The sequence below is a fragment of the Opisthocomus hoazin genome, chromosome 4 (genome assembly GCF_030867145.1).
Source record: "Opisthocomus hoazin isolate bOpiHoa1 chromosome 4, bOpiHoa1.hap1, whole genome shotgun sequence".
Taxonomy (NCBI): domain Eukaryota; kingdom Metazoa; phylum Chordata; class Aves; order Opisthocomiformes; family Opisthocomidae; genus Opisthocomus; species Opisthocomus hoazin.
The window spans coordinates 1256161-1275058 of NC_134417.1; the positions used below are offsets into that span (position 1 = coordinate 1256161).

The 18898-nt window shown below is 48.5% G+C and overlaps 1 protein-coding gene across 1 annotated transcript; it reads right to left on the minus strand.

Annotated features, from left to right (window-relative positions):
• Positions 1 to 8946: 8946 nt before the first annotated feature.
• On the minus strand, positions 8947 to 9873 carry LOC104335404 (G-protein coupled receptor 55). The gene has a single exon (XM_009941133.2). The coding sequence runs from the start codon at positions 9871 to 9873 to the stop codon at positions 8947 to 8949; it is 927 nt and encodes a 308-aa protein (XP_009939435.1).
• Positions 9874 to 18898: the final 9025 nt, after the last annotated feature.

The following is an 18898-nucleotide window of genomic DNA, read 5'->3' on the forward strand; positions in this document are numbered from 1 at the left end:
TTGAAGAAGGTATCCAGCAGTGGGTGGACAGGGTGCAACCAGGCTGAAGGATTTATCTGGACGCATCTGTAGATTTTTGCAGGGGTCAAGTTGTAGGAAGGATGGAGAAGAGCAGCAAGAGGCAGCAGCTTAAAAGCAGGAGAGCAAAAACCCAAACCACGGCTGCGCGACCAAGGGTGTTTGGAGGGCAGAAAGCTGGAGGGAAGATGCAGCTGAAGGCTGAAAGCAAGGGAATGTCGCCGTGCTGTTTCCCACCCACGGCACGTGGGGATGAGCAGGATGTCTGTTCTCCGTTAAAAAGTGATACGTTAAATCTTGTCAGCTTTGCATAGGGGAGAGTTCTCACTGGTTGGTTTGTGGAGTCGGGCCAAAGGTGGGGACAGTACCTTCTGACCCAAAGATCCACCTGAACACCTTTTTCACATGACAGACCTGGGACTTGGTGCGGTTAGGGGCTACCGGCGCATTTTTATTTGGTGGTTGGGCTTTCTCGCTTCTCCCTTTCTCCTGCCCGCAGCATCGAGCCAACACAGGGGCAATTCCCCCGGAGTCAGACTGAAACCGGCGAGCGATGGAGCGCGGGGCCGTCTCCAAACGAAGACCGGTGCGAGAGAGAGCGGGCGCTGGCTGTGCGGCGTGCGCGTGGACGGGGCGCGTGTGCATCCTCGCGCTGAGGCTCCGGCTGCGCGGGTTGCTGTGTTGCCAGAAAGCAGCAGCGAAATGGGGTGCTGCAAAGTTCAGCCAGCGCAGAATTTGTTTGACAGGGATGCAGAGACAAGAAACGATCCAGCTGAATTCCCCAAGCTGAATTCCCGGCACTAGAAGTCAAACCAGGAGAGAGAACAGAAGGTTTTGCTATGTAAATCGGGCAAATGTGGTTTAGATTAAATTAGAGAAGTCTGTGACTCAAAACAAATCATGCTGTCTACTTTTAAGAAAAAGATTTAGTTCTCAGGGCGTCTTTGTGTTTCTACTACAAAAGCCTGAAGAGAGACACGCTTTGAAGGTGATACTTTCTGTAATAATTTTACTGTCTTTACTGAGCTTAGTGCTTGGCGTTACATAATAAAAATAAAAATCACATTTGCTGTAGTTTGGGTTTTGGTATTTTAACCAGTCAAGCGATCCTATAGTTTCAGTCGTGTCACGGGGCCCTGCTTTGCAGCGTGGAGGAGAGAGCTGGAGATGCGCGGAGCTCCCTGACCTCACTGGAGCTGCGCTGTCCTGGGCGCTGCAGAAGACACAATGCCGTGGAGAAAGGAGGACAGAGAGCTGCAAGAATTCAGTGCAGGTATTCTGGTGACTTCACGCCCTTTTGGCATTTTTTTTTCAACCTCTGTAGGAGCCGGGAGTCAGCCGAGATGGGATCTCTCTTACTGCTGGGCTGCTCCTTGCCCCGTGGGAAGCTGGCCACCGCGCGTGGGCCCCGGGCCCCAACGCTGGCTCGCAGAGGGCTCGCAGAAGTGGCGAGCGGGGTGAGGAGGAGATAAATGGCAGGACGTGGTTGCTTCGAAACCCCTGCGTCCCGGGCAGGCTTTGAGACTTGCCACCAGGTCTGCAGGCGTGCCCTGCGTCCCCATGGCACTGCTGCTCGCCGTCTGAACGAGGAAGCACCGCGACCGTCAGTACCGGCAGCGGCTGCAGAAGCAGCTGGGCATGGTGCGGAGGATGTGCCAGATGTTGGGTGAGGTTTGGGTTTGGGTTTGGTTTTTTTTTGCAGTGAAGTGTGTCAGACAGTACAGATCAGACAAGGTGGATGACATCCTGGTGCCCCGGAGCAGATCTGCTGCAGGTCTGTTCGACCGGGCTGTGGGCAGTGCAGCGGTGGTGGAGCTCACTCCTGGGAGGATGAGTCCTCACCTTGGAGCAATGGGTGCTGGGGAAAGCGGTGTCATCCCCATGACTTGTCGATGAGGCAGAAACAGCAGTGATTTAAAAAAATAAGTAGATTAAAAATCTGTGGTTCCAGCATGAATTTGGCTGTGGTGATCCCTCTTGTCATGCAGCAAGCTGTGGTGAGCGCTGACAATGTTTCTTTAATTTTTATAGAGATTTTAAAGTTCAATAAATTTCTGCCGGGGCCAAAGGTGGTGAATTGTGCCACTCCAGGGACACAGGATGGCCCCTGGGGACCTGAGCCACACCAGCTGCTGGGCTGCTGGTCCGCCCGTTTTGCTGGTTCCCCGTCCTTGCTGCCCGTGCTGCCGGCAGGAGCTGGAGAGCAGCCTGCGCAGCGCAGGGCTGCGTCTCCTGCCCTCAGCCCTCCTGGCTTCCTCCGATGAAAGACGCCGCGCGAGCACCACTATTCTTAGCCCGGCGAGGTGCGGTGCGCCTGCTTTAGTCTGTGTGTTGGCCTTATGTTGAAGAGACAAGCAGAAGATGGCTTGCGTGAGCTCGACACGTCTGTGGTGGAGGGGTGAGTTTTCTCTCTCTGGAGCTTTCTGGCTAACACTGAGGTGGCAGAACTGCGAAAACTCATCACACAGTGATGTTTTGTGGCGATCCATTCCTAGGAGTGGTACTCGAATGCAAATAGCTCTCTTGCCAACAGAAACTCATTTCAGCTATGTGTTTAGAAGCAGCACAGGATCCCTCACCTACTAGTCTCCGTAGACAAATGTTTCCTAACTTTAAAAAAAAAAAAAAGGTGGTTTTTGGTTTTGTTTTCCCCTCTCTCCCACACACCTTTACAGGAGAAATAGCTTTAGCCGTTTTCAGAAGCAGCCACCGTAGCTGAAGGAAGCCCCGTCCTGCGCAGACCCGTCTCGGGTTTCTCTGCATGCTGAGCAAGCGTGCTAGTTTGAAATCTAAGCCAGCCAGCTTTCCAGCTTGTAGTGTTGCATAAATAGCAAAGACGAGCAGGTTTCTTTTCAATTTGCTCAGGGCAAGCAGGTCTCTGCCCCTCTTTGTAAAGACAGTTTGCCTGGGGAAAGCTGACGTCCCTTCTGGTGCGCGGCAGCCAAGGTCCGATCATCGTCCTGGCTCCACAGAGGGGCTGGCCCAGCGACGGGCCGTTTGCCGTGTCGGTGCTGAGCAGGTCGCTGCGGGCTCTCACGGCAGCTGCCAGAACCGTCCCGGGGGCTGGGGGCTTGCGCATGGGGCTGGCAGGCTCTCCGCTCCCCGATTTCTGGTGCTGGGCTCACCAGTTCTGCAAAGGGTGCTGCCGCTCCGCAGCTCCTCTCCTTGCGTGCGGGTGGAAGGATGGAGAGCACGCCCGAGACTCGTGGGAAGGCGTCAGTCTGAGGTGGAAAATGTTCTGCATGTGAGGGGGGGGAGCCTGCCAAACCGCTCTGATGAGGGAGGCAGAAGTCTGCACCTTTGAGTAGCAGCAGTTGATCCGTCGCTCGTCTGCGTGCGTCTTGGACAGGTTAAGTTGTGGTACTGGAGAGTAACCTTTGGGTGAAGTATTGCTGAGAGCAGCACAAAGAGGTGAGGTTTAGGACAATATCTCTCCGAAGATCGGTTTCAGTCTTCAAACCTGTTTCAGCTTCGTTTTGTGATCTGGTGGCTGCTCTTCTCACTTGGCAGATCTCTGCACGCTCGAAATGGCTGGACAGGGTAAACTGCTGGAGTGACCTTGATTGGACTGTATTTGTGAGTAAAACGTGGGAAGAAACGGTGACCGAGCAGTCGCACGTGGAAAAGCTGTCTGGTGTATGTTTTTTATCTAATGTATTTAATCATCACGAAACTGTGTTGGGTCTCCTCTACAGGGCGCCTGCCCACCTGTGCTCACCATGGCCCCTCACAGGAGACTATCAGTGCTCCCATCCAGCCTTGGATCTTCCCTCAGGTGCCTTCCTGCTCATAAATCATGAAAACAGTTTTGTGAAGGCTATGAGAAGAAGTTCCATATTAGATCCATCATATTAAACCAGTTGAATTTAGATAAAATTTTTTTGGTTAAAAATCATTCAGATGTGTTACGTCAAGGGGACTCCTCACGCAGTATTACTTTTAAAAAAGATGGCACAATTCAGACAGTATTTTCACAGCGTTAGAAGTCAGTGGGGTGGCACTGATCTGAAGTTCAGGGCTCAAGCAGGCCTGGCAAATGGAAGGTGGCACAACCGCCAGGCAAAGGGGCAGGGAAAGAGTCTGGGGAACAAACCCTGTGTGGCTTGGTTTGCTTTGGTTTTCCTTGGGTTCTGGTTTTTTCCCTTTTGTCCAAACTACTTTTATGCTTTACAGTCTTTCAATTGCTGCAGGAGTCTACGAAATACAGCTTGGGGGTCGCATTCACAGTTGAACACGTGCTGATTGTGGGCATTTGGTGAGTGATCTGCCGCTGCCCTCCAGAGCAGGCAGCCCGCTCCTGTGCTGTGGAAACCTGTGGGGTTTGGTCCAGCTGAAGAAGCCTGACTGGATAAAACCAAAATTGCTTTTGGTGAATATTCTCACCTGGGTGTCCTGAAACAGCCTTGTCCAGAAAAATTATAGTTAAAACCAGTTGCTGTGTAAGGACTGGGGTTAATTGCATCGGTTTTTTACTCAGTTCACGGAAGAGAGGAAAACGGAGACTGTGATTTTAAAGGCATTATTTTGGGTGGTTTTAGGTAGCACTTTATTCTTTTTTATTCCCTCCCCCCGCCGGATAATGCTGCTTTGACTTTACAGGGGTCCCTGCGAGGAGAGCTGGGTACGCGAGGCGTTCACGTTCAGGTTCCGACTGTTTTTCTGGGTGTTAAGGATGACATCAAGGCAGAAGAAACCTTTTCTGTTGTGCAGTCTGAAAACAGACATTGTGAACTTGTGTGCTGACTCGGGAGGGCTTTTGTTGTTGTGCTTAAAACGTCAGGTGCTTTTCAGTTTTATTCATCAACAAAGCTGTTGTGCACCTGCTCAAGCTGCATGAAGTTTTTCATTGCTTTTGTCCTGGTATAAACATAAAACCGACTGAAGATTCTCCAGAGCCGACAGTAAATTTCACAAAGGACCCTGTATGTAAAATTCTGGTTCAGAAAGAACTGTAATCATAGCTGCAGGTCAAAGACAGAATTTAAGTGTATTACTTCAATGTAAGTTAGTCTTGAAAAGCAGTGAATTGAAAGAGACACTGTTTTGCTCAAGAGAGCTGCTCTTTGTGTGCTGAAAGATTCGACTGTTGCAGTAGCCCTGTAAAACCAATACCGCTGGGCTCTCCTCCTCCTCTCTCTTTTTTTGCCAAAATCTCAAGCATGCTTAGACAGGCTGCTCTTATTTACATATATAGCAGACAAAATTTAGACAAATGGAGTTACATATAAAATCGCTTTAGGCCAACAAAGAAGTGGAACCGGTGGCTATAAATGGGAAGAAAGTAGTCTAATTTAGCTCTGGGATTCTGCGCTCTGCGTTTGCTGCCATGTGTGACCAGCCGTACGTAGTGGGTCCCACCACTCCTCATTATTACACCTGATTTTCATGACACGACTTCTGTTTCCTTAGCTGAGCAAATGACATCGGTTTCTTTCTGCAGGTGGAAGGCTCTCCCTGCCCGAGTGTACTGGGACTCTGCCCCTGACTGAGCATCACCATGAGTGATGCTGTCTCCCTAGCCCTGGCAGATCAACCTTCTTCCCCACCCAGGCATACGAGAGTCCCTACACACTTTTCCTCGCTGCATATCTGCACTTATTCCTTTGAAGATTTAGAAAAAGAGCTTTTCCAAGTGCTTAGTGATAAATGGGTTGAAGACAAAACTACTGCTTCATTAGTCCTGACTTTAAACATCACAGCCCTGTGTGATGGGTCACGGTTGCTGCTGGCAGCTGGTGCATTGCCTCAGTTTTGCGCTGCGCTTGCAATAGGGCTGATGACAACTGGTGCCATAACACCACGAGCACTGAGAGATGGTTTTTTTTGTCTTGGAGGAGAAAAAAAAAATAAACAAACTTGTATTTGTTGAGAGTCACAGAGCAGTGGAAAGGGACTACTGGAGCCGGTTTCCTTCTCCTACAGTAGATCAGATCAGCCGTGACTTTGGCTACATCTTGGAAACCTCTGTGAGAGGATATGACAAAGCTGCTCTGGGTAACCCCTTCCCACGCTGCATTGCCATTACTCCTTCCTATGTTGTTGGGAACTACTGGGCAGCGCTTGGCTCCATCATCTGTCACTGCCTTCCAGCACGTTGGGTGAAACCAGTCCAGCTCCCTCAACCTCTCCTTGCAGACCTGTGCCTAACATCTCCAACCATCCTGCAGTCTGCTTGAACCTCTCTGGTTTCTCCCCATCCCTCCTGAACTTGGGAGGCCCAGAGCTGGACATCCTATTCCAGTGAAGCCTCACCAGCTCAAATAGAGGAGGTTAATAACATCCTCTTTTTTTTTTTTCTTCTTTTTCTTTTTCTTTGCACTGACCCCATTTTTAGTGCATCCTGGTATCAATTTTGACATATTTACACAGGCAGAGCACCATTGGCTTGTGTCAAGCCTGGTGCCCCCCGTTGCCCTTTCAGGAGGACATCTACATCAGCCCTACTTTCCCAGCCTGTGCTGGCCCATAGGGTTGTCCTTCCCTGGGTGCAGCACTCCAGGTTTCTCCTTGTAGCACGTCAAGAGGCTTCTTCTCTCCTGTCCTGAGCTCGCAGGGCCGGTGGAGCGAGGCTCTGCCATCTTCGCCGTACCGCTGGGTTAGGGTTGTGCACAGGCGTGCAGAGGATGTGTGCTCCGTCACCACCCGTTGCATCTGCGTGAGAAGCTTTACATGAAGAGGCGGTGTTGTACTTTGCACCTTGAAGTCCTGTCTGTTTGCAGTCACAGGTTGCCCCGACGGTAATGGAAATTTTCAGATAGTTGGCTAATCATAAAATCAAGAGCTCAGAGCGTTTTGGAGGAAAGATCGTAGGGGGTTTATCAGGGGATTATCAAGAATTTATAGAAAGGACTTCCACAGAAATTTTATTAAATTATCCAGACTTCTGGGTGTGATCATCTTTCCTGTTTTTACTTTTTCTGTTTATTAGTGTTGATTCAGTTGTTCTTGGTTGCCCTAGTTACAAACCTGAAGTAGTTCCTGGGAAGGAAAATCTCCAGCTAAGTCTTGGAGGTGTTTTAAGGAGAAAATGGTAAAAGTTTACGATGAAATAGGTAGGTAAGAATCATACACTGCTGTCAGATTGGGGAATTGAAATGTATTTTAAAATCATACACTTCGTATGTACAGTTTATTTAGTAGAACGTGTTCTTTCGGACACATAGTTTATATGCAAAGTGATGTGAAAGGTGCAAAAAAGAAAGGCTAACTCATATTGAAAAGGCTGCAAGTTTCTGAATGAGCGAGGTGGTAGCAAATAATGTTTTGAAAACCTGCTCTGCTTTGGAAAGCTCCTCTTGCCCCTGTGCAGATGATGGCGAAATGGATGATAGAAACCTTTCCTTGCCTCTGAGCTCCGCGTGTGTCTCAGCTGTGTCACAGTTTTGGCACTAACAAGCTTTAAAGCGCTCGGACCTTGGGCCCAGCGTTAGACGTGTGCAGCTGCCCTCTGGCACAATCAATCATTTCTATACAAATCAATCGACAGCAAGTTGTGTTTTCAAAACTGGCCCCCTTGCTTTTGAATGTGCTCCAGACAGAAAGTAATTTATTTTCATGTTTTGAATAATGGGAACATCTGCCCCGGACAGAAGACTTGATTACAAGCAATCTTAGACCATTTTTACTGCTGTTTCTAAATGGCACAGAAATGGATGTCTTGATGTGAAAGTGTTTCTGGCTAAGAGGATGAACCATGCCAACGTCATGGTACGAGAAATGGTGTGCTCACATGGCAACAAGGAAACCTCTAGTTTAGGCTCCAGAATGGCAGAAGGGTGATGGCAAACCAGAAGCGCTGCCCGAGAAGGGCTGAGGCACGCCCAGAGAGGTTTTGAGAAGTGTACAGTATAGGCTAGCAGGACTTCTTTAAGGAAGCCTTGAAGTCCTGCTCTAAGGAATGAGGTGGATAGAGCTGGTCTGGTCTTCCAGGCGGGAGCGAGGAGTGCATCAGGCAGGCGCTGCCTATTTTTCTGTGATGCAGAGCTTGCTTCCCTAATTCCCCTCCTCCGAGAAAGAGTGAGAAAACAGGCAGAAGGATTTCATGCAGGTGTCATCTTCTATCTTTGATAGAAATGCAGTGATGTAGAAATGCAGTTCATCACATACAGTCTTTCACTAAATGCTGTATTTGAAGGGGTTCTTTTGGTTTTCATGTGCAAAACCGGTTTTAAACTTGCAGGAGAAAGCCGTGGTGATTCCTCAGCGAAGGTAAGCAGAGGTGCTTGTTGCTCGGGGAACTGCGGGTACCCAGGATGCTCCGCTGGGGCTGTACGCCAGGCAGCCTGTCCTCCGTGGAAGAGCAGGGGCTGCTGTCCTGGGAGGCAGCCCTGCCCAGCCCATAATGCTTGCAGGAGGGAGGACTTGCTATTATCCCGGGCTGGCAAAGCTGTTCGGAGCAGATGAGCTCCGGCAGTGACCTTCTGTAAGATTTGCAGAAGGGAAGAACACAGAGTCAGACTTTTGGCCGGATGCTGCCTTTTAACTCTGTTACCTTCCAAGTCAGAAAGCAGGTTTTGGTTAGTTGTTTGGCCCTTAGCAACAACCTTCTGATCACCTTGGCAAAAAGAAAACCGGTGCAGCAATGACAGAAGCTGATTTTAAGGGGCATTCCGGTGTTCTGGGTGGCTTTCCTCTGGCAAGCCTTTCACGTTTAGCAGAAAGCCTCAAGGCTAATGCTGCATTTGATGTCACTCCGTCACTTTGCTAATGCTGGTTCTTTTTTCCAACATTTTCTCCCTTTCATCTTGAAAGGGAAGAAAACTATGGAACAGTTTCACATTCAGCAGAAAAACATTGTCCCTCTCCCTCCTGCACCCTCCCTGCCATGGCCCGGGTGACCCTTCTGCTACGTCGGGGATAATGCTGTCGGCATCGTGTGGGCCACGTGGGAGCCGAGGAAGAGGTGTTCCTCCACCGCAGGCGGTCCCATCATGTGGCACACGGCTTAAAGACAGGACATAGCTCAATAACCTTTTTCAGATGTGTTTTCTCACGAAATTCCTTTGCAGCGAAGTAGTAGAAGATGGCGTCCAGGCAGCAGTTCAGGTTGGCTAGTATCATTGCCACCTGGATGAAGAGGCTGATGGTTTGTTTCAGGCTGCAGTCCACTATCACGTGCTGCCTTACCAGGCACTGTAGGCAGATCCCAAGGTGGACGGGCGTGAAGCACACAAAAAACACCACAAGGTTGATGGTAATGACTCGTAAGGAGCCACTGCCTTCTACCTTCTTTTTAGCTTGACTTTTGCGGTTTAGAAGAATCCAGATGTTTTGGACAGAGCAGAAAACCATCACAGCAAGTGGGATCAGAAAGCCAAAGACTTCCACAGAAACAATGAGGGGAATGCTCCATGCCTGTTCCGACATGTTGTGAAAGCATTTCAGACGTTCTTTCTTGTGAAACACATACATTGGGCTGCTGCAAAGCCAAGCTACTGCCCAGATGAAGCAGCAGATCCAGATAGCCCATCTGGGGGACTGGTTAGCTCGACCTTCAAAAGGGTGTCTGATGCAGATGTATCTGTCGACAGTAATGCAGACAATGATGAAGATGCTGCCGTACGTGTTGACGAAGTAGAGAGATTCTATGAAGGCGCACAGGAGTCCAGGTGCGTCCGTGCTGGAGTAGTACAGCTTGAGCGGGAGCGAGAGAAGCAGCAAGACATCTGCAAGCGCGAGGTTGATCATGTAAACGGAGGTTTTGGTCTGTTTCTTCCAAAAGCAGCAGAACACGGAGAGGGCCAGGGCGTTGAGAACCAGCCCGAGAATGAAGGTGGGGATGGAGATCCCCAACCGCAGGGTCTCTGCTAATCTGTCAATGTCTGTAAAATTACATTCCCCGCTGCCGTTGGTCATTTCTTCCCTAAAATGACAGAAAGAACAGGTTGGAAATGTGTAAGGCTCACAGTTAGTGCCTTGATATATCAGAGTGAGATACTTTCAAACGCAGCTATGGGCTTTTCTGGTTTTGAGATGTGCACTTGATCAGCCTGTGGCTATTATTGAAAGTGAATCCTCATTTCAAGCACAGAGCTTTCTGTTTCCAATTTGAGTGACTTTATCTGTTATACAGGAGCCTGATTCTCAATGGCAGGTAGTCAGCACCCACTGACTACCGCGCCCTTTAAGATAACCGCATTCACATACTGAAGAGACCGACCCATTCAAACATATGTTTTCAAAAACTCTAAAGTGTACTGGCTGTCTTTAGCAGCTCGTACATCTATTGAAACTTCCAAAACACTGATGTCCAGTTGCTTCATTACACAGACATTCAGGAAATTGCTCGTCCCTATGAAGGCAGGTCCAACTGCTAGCTGGGATTTTACTCTTGTATCTGTGATTCCCTGTGCATCAGTAGCTCTTGCTGGTGTGCTTTTACTACACCCGCGTTTATATGGATATTTTAATTTTATATTGGGCTTGTATACGATGCTGGTTTTTTAGAAGGTCAGCTTAAGAAGACTGATCTTTTATCTAGTTGCAAATTGAGTAAGCACATTTTCTAGCTTGTGCCTAACTTTCAGCACTGGTTAAATTTTGGGTTTGCACATACTTTAAATTCTAACTTATTATCTTAGACAATCTGGCAAAGATTAGCAAATGGAAGGCATGACATCTTAATAATACCATTCCTTAAAAAAGTATAACTTGTGTGGAAGAAGTGTTATCAACGTTCTTAAAAATATATGTATGCTTTAACAAACCATGCCCTAAAACTACTTTTTGATAACCTCTTTGAATTCAGATCACCAGAAATCCTAATGAAGGAGAAGAAATTGGCAGTTAGTTTTCACTCCAGCTCAGCCAACCAAGAAGCTCAAAAGAAATTTTAGGAGTAAGTGAAGAGGTTTTAGGAAGAGCATGATCAAGAAGGCAACCTCTGCTTTGGAGGACAAGAAGTGACAGGTAGATCATAAACACTACCAAATGGAGCTGGACTTTGCTAAAGAAACCAAAAAACAATTAGTGAAAGATTTAGGTTTTTTGTTTTCATGGCTAAAAGAACATATAAAAAGAGAGAGAGACAAATGGAGAACAAGTAGATCTGCTAACGGAGGAGATGGCCTGGAGTTTTGCCAAACCTTACACCTTTGCTTTTCAGAGGGCTGCTGACATTGTGCTGGAGGTCAGAGGTGGGACAACGTGCAGGAATCAGGGAGCTTAACATGTTCCTATTGGGGAAAACAGTTTGTTTCCAGCGCAGACTACGGACAGAAGAGGCACAAGAGGCTGAAGGTCCAACCCAGTGACTGTTATGAAGTATGTATGTTATGAGTGTATCTGGAAAAGGATCAGTCTGGTCTGTTGTAGGAAAGAGGGTCAAATCTGATTAGAGCAATTCTGCAACCACTGAGTCAAAGCTTCATACAGATTTTTAAGGAAAACTACTAAATAAGGCTTTGACAGGTCTTGCCAGACCACTGTCTTCTTTGATGAAGCGTCTGCTTTTTCAGATAAGGGAAAGGCAGAAGATCGAAGGCGCTTGCATTTCAGTAGAGTCTACTAGAAATAATTAAATAGCACTAGAAAAAGGGGGGGGTAGATCGAGGGCTGTTAAGTAGGTGAGGAAATGGTTTCGAGAAAGCTGGTGAGGACTACAAAGAGGCTGCTGCAGGTTGCTGGGAGGATGCACAAATCCATGGAGACTTCTCTGTGGCGGCGTCCCCGCTGCAGAGCGAGGTGACTGTGGGGAGCTGCTGTTGGCCGGGGGCCGGACCTGGCTGCCACCTCCAGAGATCAGAACCGAGACGCGCGACTGGCACTGTCACAGCTTGGTGAACTTAGGAAACGGCAAAAGGAAATCTGATTGTTATCAGTGGATTTAGCTCTCAGAAAGGAGAACAAAAAGAAAACCTTGGTTTGTACTTCAGTCTAAGACTGAGTCAGTCCCTGCTTAGAAAATGGTGTAGCTGTGGTACACGAGAGGCGAGAGAATTCCACTGAAGGTGGTGATCAAGACCATCCATTTAGCTGGGGAAGGATCAGATGGCATGAAACATTTTGGGGGAGTGACAACAGCTGTTGATCCAGCACTTTGTGCGTGGTACTGATAGATCAGAGAATTGCTTGTGAGGTCTCTTCAAAGTGGGAGTTTTGATTCTGCTTTTACTGGGTTTCTATTTCACTGAATGCTTTTTTTTAGAAGTCATTAGTACAAAATCATGTACAGCATTACTCCTGAAAATGGTTAATTTCAGGAAAACGTTACCCAGCCTTTAAACTGGTAATTTCAAATACTCAAACGGAGTGCCTGATTCTCAAAAACCTGATATTTTTTGACAGCTTGCTTCCCTTCAAATTTAAACTTCACATCTTGGGTATTTCAAGGGAATTGTTTGCAAACAGCTCACATGAGTAATAAGTTTGCCCCAAAGTATTTGAAGACTTCTTTTCAATGACAAGTAACCTTGCAGTCATTTCATAAGCATCATCTTTTCTTTACTGCGTTATCCAAATTATTAATAAAAAGACTGACAATACTGAATCTGAAAGATACCGAGCCGTACCAAACACAGCTTTCCTGTACGGCAGAGACTGATGAGTATCTTGGTGTGTACGCACTAATCATACAGAAGTTTCATACAGGTGATGTTTCCGTCGCTTGCTCGTGAGAATTTCTTTGGGGATAGTGTTTGCCGCCTGTTTCCCACTCCTGCACCCCGTCCCCAGTGCTGTCAGTGTGCCACAGAAGAAAGTCATATTACTGCTATTATTTCAGTCGTTCTCAGAGGAGTCTGTGCAGATCGTTACTTACCTCTCTGTTGTCTTCTGGGTGCTGGCAAACAGACTCTTCGGTGGGTGGTTCCAATATTTTTCCAAAGTCTGAGGCGAGGCTGAGTGACCTGCCGTTCCCCAGCTCCTCCTTTGCCACCTCCTTCAGAGGCGACCACTGCGATTGCCCTGTTCCAGCCTTCGTCCTCCACGAGTTTCCTGAAGGAATCGCCTGCAGCTCTAGGACTATTCCGGACAAATTCTAGAAGCGAAAAGATCACATCAAAACCTGTAACTGACACCACTCGAGGAAGCGTGTCTCAGCTGGTCCAGACCCTGTGTCATCACTGCTTCATTTGTTCTCCGTTTCTCCTACTGAGTGAGGATTTTCCACTTCCTATGGACTAGTTAAATGTTAGCTGGGTTTACCGGCAGCAGGAGCTTGTGCTGAAGCTAGCAGCAAAGGTGTGCTGACCTAGGAAAGGGAACAGCAAGGTTTTACAGTATGAGCTTTGCTAGGTTTTTTGCAGCACGGCAGGACATGTGAAGGGTTTCCTCTTTGTAGCTCGGGTCTGGGTTCCTCTGGCTCTAGCTGGGATTCGCACAAGCCTGTGTGTTAGCACAGATCGGGGATGACAGGTTAAGGATGTTCTTATCCATGAAAGCTTCATTAGCGGGGCATCCCCCTCACCAAATCTCTAACTTGCCGTAAGCGTAGGTGTAGCTTTAATAGCAAGGAAATGATGGTCAGATAGCAGAGCTCAGCGAGCCCATTGTCCTTAGTCTGGCTGTGCTACAACAGAGGAGCGAGGACAATTCAGGTCACTGCTTCAGCGAGGACTTTACAGCGTTTACCGTCATTACCCTCCTCATCGATACAAACCGAGTAATGTTACTGCTGCAAAGAAGATTTTGTTTGTATCTTCTATATTATTCGTGTTAGGTAGAAATTATTCTCTGGTGGATGCACAGGAGATGTGTAATCTGGCTTAGTGCAATGAAGAGCAGTAAGTTCCACATCTGCAATATATTTCATCTGCAGTTGGATAATTTCTTACCATTTTATTCTAAGTATTTTGATTGCAACAGAATATATTTATGCTTATCACTAAAGCAAAAATCATTTTTTCTGCTCTAAGCTAAGCAACACTACATGTTTGATCTTACAGTTTGATCTTTATGAGAAATAATAATCCAGCTGACTTAAAAATAGTGCTCTACAATCAACGCTGCTAGTAAGTGATTGGAAAGAAAGCTGTTAGTTAAGATATGAATTACTTTACCTGAATGCCAGCAAGCAGATCAGCAGCATCGCTTCAGCCCAGGTTGCTCTGTAGAGCATAAGAGCATTTGCTTACAGATCATAGCCTGCCAGTGCGCTTACTGCATGGCATAACCACATCCTTCTGTGTTCTTTTTTTTTTTTTCCTATTTCAAACCAGTCTGTGCTGCTTTATACAGACAAGTGAAGGAGAAAGAGTGTAAAGACTCGAACCCCCAGCTGTTTCCAGTCAGTAGTCAGTGCAGGGCTGGGAGCAGCGTTTCTCTGAAGCCAGGGTTGGGTTTGGACTGGACTTCACCTGGTGTGCAGCAGCTGAGAGCTTTTTACCGGCTTGTGGCGGCTACCTCCAAATTTCCAGTTATTCCTTGAGCTGGAGGGGAGATGGGGAAGCGGAAAGTTGTAGGAGAGGCTTCTCCCCCAGTTTCTGCTCAATTTGCATGCTGGAGATCAGTGGTTCAGCTCTCGGGTGCTTCTGAAAGATGCAGCTACTCACAGGCACGCAGCTGTGCGACTATTCACAGGGCACATCCCAGTTTTAGCCAGTTCGGATGGTGGATTCATGACTGCAAGCTGGCAGATGCTGGTTGGTGAGAGGAGGGAGATACATGGGGCACCAAACCAGCGCCTTATAGGAGTCCTACAGTAGGCAGGACACGCTTTTCTTGAAATGAGCTTTCAAGGCTTTTCCATCAACAGGACTTTCCTGGTGGAGCCTGCAGCTCTTCCCCTGCTCAGGGAGATGCCACGCAGTGCGCACCTTTTGGAAGGGTCACGGTGCTTGCAAAGAGCGAGCAGCAGCACTACGGGGGCATGCAGCCACCACTGTCTTCAGGAGACGGTGGACAGGAGTGGGACATAGCCAAGGACCCAAAGCTGTGATCTCCTCAGGTCCTGGCTGGCTGTGGCTTGGTGGGGACTGGCATCAAACAGATGTTTGTGGTTACACAGAGTGACAGAATTTAGCGAGAAAAAGTTAATTGCCATTTGATGGCGATGTGACATTCTCACACACACACAGCAATTTTATCTCCAAGCAGCCGAACTTGATGGGATGCATCAAGAGGAGTGTGGCCAGCAGGGCGAGGGAGGGTCTCCTTCCCCTCTGCTCTGCCCTGGGGAGGCCCCATCTGCAGTGCTGTGTCCAGTTCTGGGCTCCCCAGTTCAAGAAAGATGAGGAGCTACTGGAGAGAGTCCAGCAGAGGGCTACGAGGATGAGGAGGGGACTGGAGCATCTCTCCTACGAGGAGAGGCTGAGGGAGCTGGGCTTGTTTAGCCTGGAGAAGAGAAGGCTGAGAGGGGACCTTAGAAATGCCTCTAAATATCTGCAGGGTGGGTGTCAGGAGGACGGGGCCAGACTCTTTCCACTGGTGCCCAGCGACAGGACAAGGGGCAACGGGCACAAACTGGAGCAGAGGAAGCTCCAGCTGAAGATGAGGAGGAACTTCTTCCCTCTGAGGGTGATGGAGCCCTGGCCCAGGCTGCCCAGGGAGGCTGTGGAGTCTCCTTCTCTGGAGATATTCCAGCCCCCCTGGCCGCGGTGCTGTGCAGCCTGCTCTGGGTGACCCTGCTTGGGCAGGGGGTTGGGCTGGGTGACCCACAGAGGTCCTTGCCAACCCCGAACAGTCTGGGATCCTGTGAATTGGCGGAAGACTGAAACCCGAAGCAGGGGCTTGTCTGAGTCTGTCGTCCGGATGCTTCGTCCGGATGCGCGCAAACGGTCCCTCTCTGGAAGCCCTCTGGCTGAAGAGCGAAGCTGACGTGCCAGTGCTGAGAGCCACTCTTCCGACCCGGGGCCTGCTCTCACCTCACGCACTGCGGCCCTTTGCTGCGGCTGAAAACCTCTTCTGAGGGACATCTTTCAAATCGCAGCCTGGCTTTGGAGGTTATTTGGTCTTTCTGGGGAAATTCTGCGCTTCCTGCAGAAAAAGTAGCACCAGCATTTGTACCGCAGGACTTGGAGAAGAAAAACTTTGCAATTTCTTAATAGTTTTTCTTCTTCTTGTCTCATCTCAAAATCAGATCTGAAGCAAGCGGGGCGGGGGGAAAAAAAAGCAGAAGCCAAACAAAGTTTGGGTAAACCTCGTGAGAAAATCACATGGCAGAGGGAATGGATGCAACGTGGTTCATGTAACGTGGTAAACGCTTTATGGAATTGGGAGGTTTCGAGGGCTCTTCAACTTCTGTCTTTTCAGAGCTGCGGGCTGGCGACAAGTCTCAGCAACGGACTGTGAGGAGTCTGCAGTCACGAAAAGAAATCTAAGAGCGCAACGAAATAGTAGCAGAAAACAAATACCCTACAATTATGCGTGGCCTTCGAGCGAATTATTCTGTGTTTGGTTGCAGCTGGAGTGGGGTTACTTCTTTAATCCCCTCGCTGCAGGCAGATTTCAGACTGGGCTTAGAACTGAAGCTCAGTGTGGGTGAGCGGCTCGGTGAACTTCCCGCTCGGTGTCGGCCGGTGCGGCAGAGCCGAAGGCAGAGCCGGCGCTTCTGGCCGTTGGCGTGCGACGCCTGCGGGGTCGTCACTCGCAGGGGAGCGTGCGGGTCGTTCTTCTGCAGGTTGGCCTTTTTGGTTTGGATTAGGACGGCTTCTATCTAGAGCGTGTTTAACGAGGACAGGGTCTGAACGACACGCTCCCACACCTGCAGGTAGATTGCTGCCTGGGAAATTGGAGCTGGTTTGGCCCCTGTCTTTGGAGGCTGCTTTCGTAACTTCTCCCACCAGGTGCTACACGTGAAGATGCTCGGCAGGAATCATTTCAGTGAGTCCTTTGTGGTCGCAATGCCTTGATCACCCAGCGCTGCTGCTTGCTAGATGCTGAATTCCAGCGACCCAGGTGGCTGCATGGCTCTAGGTTTTCAATGGGAAGGAGCAGGGCTTTGTTTGTTTCACTTTGCCTTTTTTTTTTTTGTTCCTCTCAATTAACCACTAAAATGTGTGGGATGTGTATAATTTGCCATGCCTAGAGACAACAATCTTATCAGCCTTATCCTTTTCCCAATATTGTGTTCCAGCTAGCGAATCAATAGTGGCTGGAAGAACCTAAACCGAATTTGGAGTAACTAAAAGGAAGTGTGTGAGCAAATAATGTATAACTCTTATGGCAAAGAGGAGTAGGATTTTTTTGTGTGCTTTTTCTTTTTGTTTGTTGTTTGTTTTTTTTTTGTAGAGGTTGGTGAGCTTTCTCCATCTTCTATCCTCTAGGCACAGCAAGTGCCGCTCTGCGAAGTCAGGCAGCAGCAGGCAGCATGTCTCATTTTCAAGGAACCAAAATCTGTTTGAGAGGAAACATTCATACTGTGCAAAACCACATTCATTTGCATGACAACATCACAAATTCTGCTGTTCTTTTTTTTAGTGGAAAATATATCAAAACAGCTTTGCAATTCAGCTTTCACAAATGTCTAAAATGTGTGTTTGCTTGTACTTATTGGCCAGAACGGAGTAAGCTGGGTCTCAGATCTGGAATTAGGATGCTCAAGTGCAAATCAATCAAGTTTCAAAGGTGGGGTCAAATACGTTTCTGTGCCACTCTGAAGGCATGTGTGACATGTTGTTCTCCCAGACAGCTATGACCTATGAGCTCAGATAAGAAGACTTCATCATCCGGAGCAAAAAGAGTTATGAAAAGACATTGGCCGGCAGAAGGCTGGGAGGTGAATGAAAACCTGTCCGTCTCCGTCCTTGTGCAAAGCACTGGATGCAGTGGGGAAACAGAAGGCTTATCAGCCCAGACCTGAGTCGAAGTTACCTTCTATGTTGTGCTGTGACTGGTTTCTAATATTTCTGGGTGTGATTAAAGGCTTCAAAAACTGGATGGTCAAAGTGAGTTCAGCTAACAAGTTGTCTTGTTCTGAGCAGGCTACCACAGCTTGCTACCGCGAAAGGGACTGGCCGCCTCCTGTGAAGAGGGGGGATGCTGGGGACTGCTGCTAACTCCAGCTGAGCAGCAGCACACTCCTGGAAAGCACACGAAGAGCTCGTGATGCTATCACCTACCTGAAGAAGTACCTTGATGCTCCTTCTGTCTCAAGAACAGGTAAATTAAAGAACAAGCTGAGTTTTCACTGGTGTCTTAGAAGTTGTTGCTTGTACTTGGGCTGGAATGCAAACAGTGTTTTCTTTACCTGGAGGCCTTTCGCTTCATGCCAGTGCTCTTTGGGGTGCTGAGGCACAGGAAGTTCCGTCTGAACGTGAGGAAGAACTTCTTCCCTCTGAGGGTGACGGAGCCCTGGAACAGGCTGCCCAGGGAGGCTGTGGAGTCTCCTTCTCTGGAGATATTCCAGCCCCGCCTGGACAAGGTCCTGTGCAGCCTGCTGTAGGTGACCCTGCTTGGGCAGGGGGTTGGACTAGATGACCCACAGAGGTCCCTTCCAACCCCTACTATTCTGTGATTCTGTGATTCTGTGATTCTGTGATTCTGTGCTCAGTACTCTCTTGCTCATCTTCGTAAGCAGTTGAAGTCTGGCTTGCAGTGAGCGCTCTTGATTGCGCAGCTGGGAACTTCGGGAGGCTCGGGGGTTGTGTTCTTCTCACGTAGCTGCTTTTTTTGCAGCAAGTGAGGGAGACTGCAAAACTAGAAATCGGGAAACTTGGCAGCTGCTGAATTTTATGGGAAGCAGCCACATTCAGTCTCTCCAAGGTAAGGCAGCCCGGGACAGAGCAAGAAGTGCCGTTGTTCTTGGAGCTGGCCAGCTAGGAGCATGGATTTGTTTCTGACTGCATCTGAGAAGCTTTACGAAGGTTGGTTAGGGTTTATGTTGAGAGGAAAGGAACGGGCCAGTCTGGTGAGCAGCCAGTCTCACGCTGGTATGGTTGAGTGAGCAGAGCAGTATTTTAGGCACAGAGTGTCTTCAGCTGTATCTGATTCAGAAACACACCAA

What these genes read in the sequence shown, in the direction of transcription:
- LOC104335404 (XM_009941133.2), bottom strand. Translation starts at nt 9,873, where the DNA reads ATGACCAACGGCAGCGGGGAATGTAATTTTACAGACATTGACAGATTA.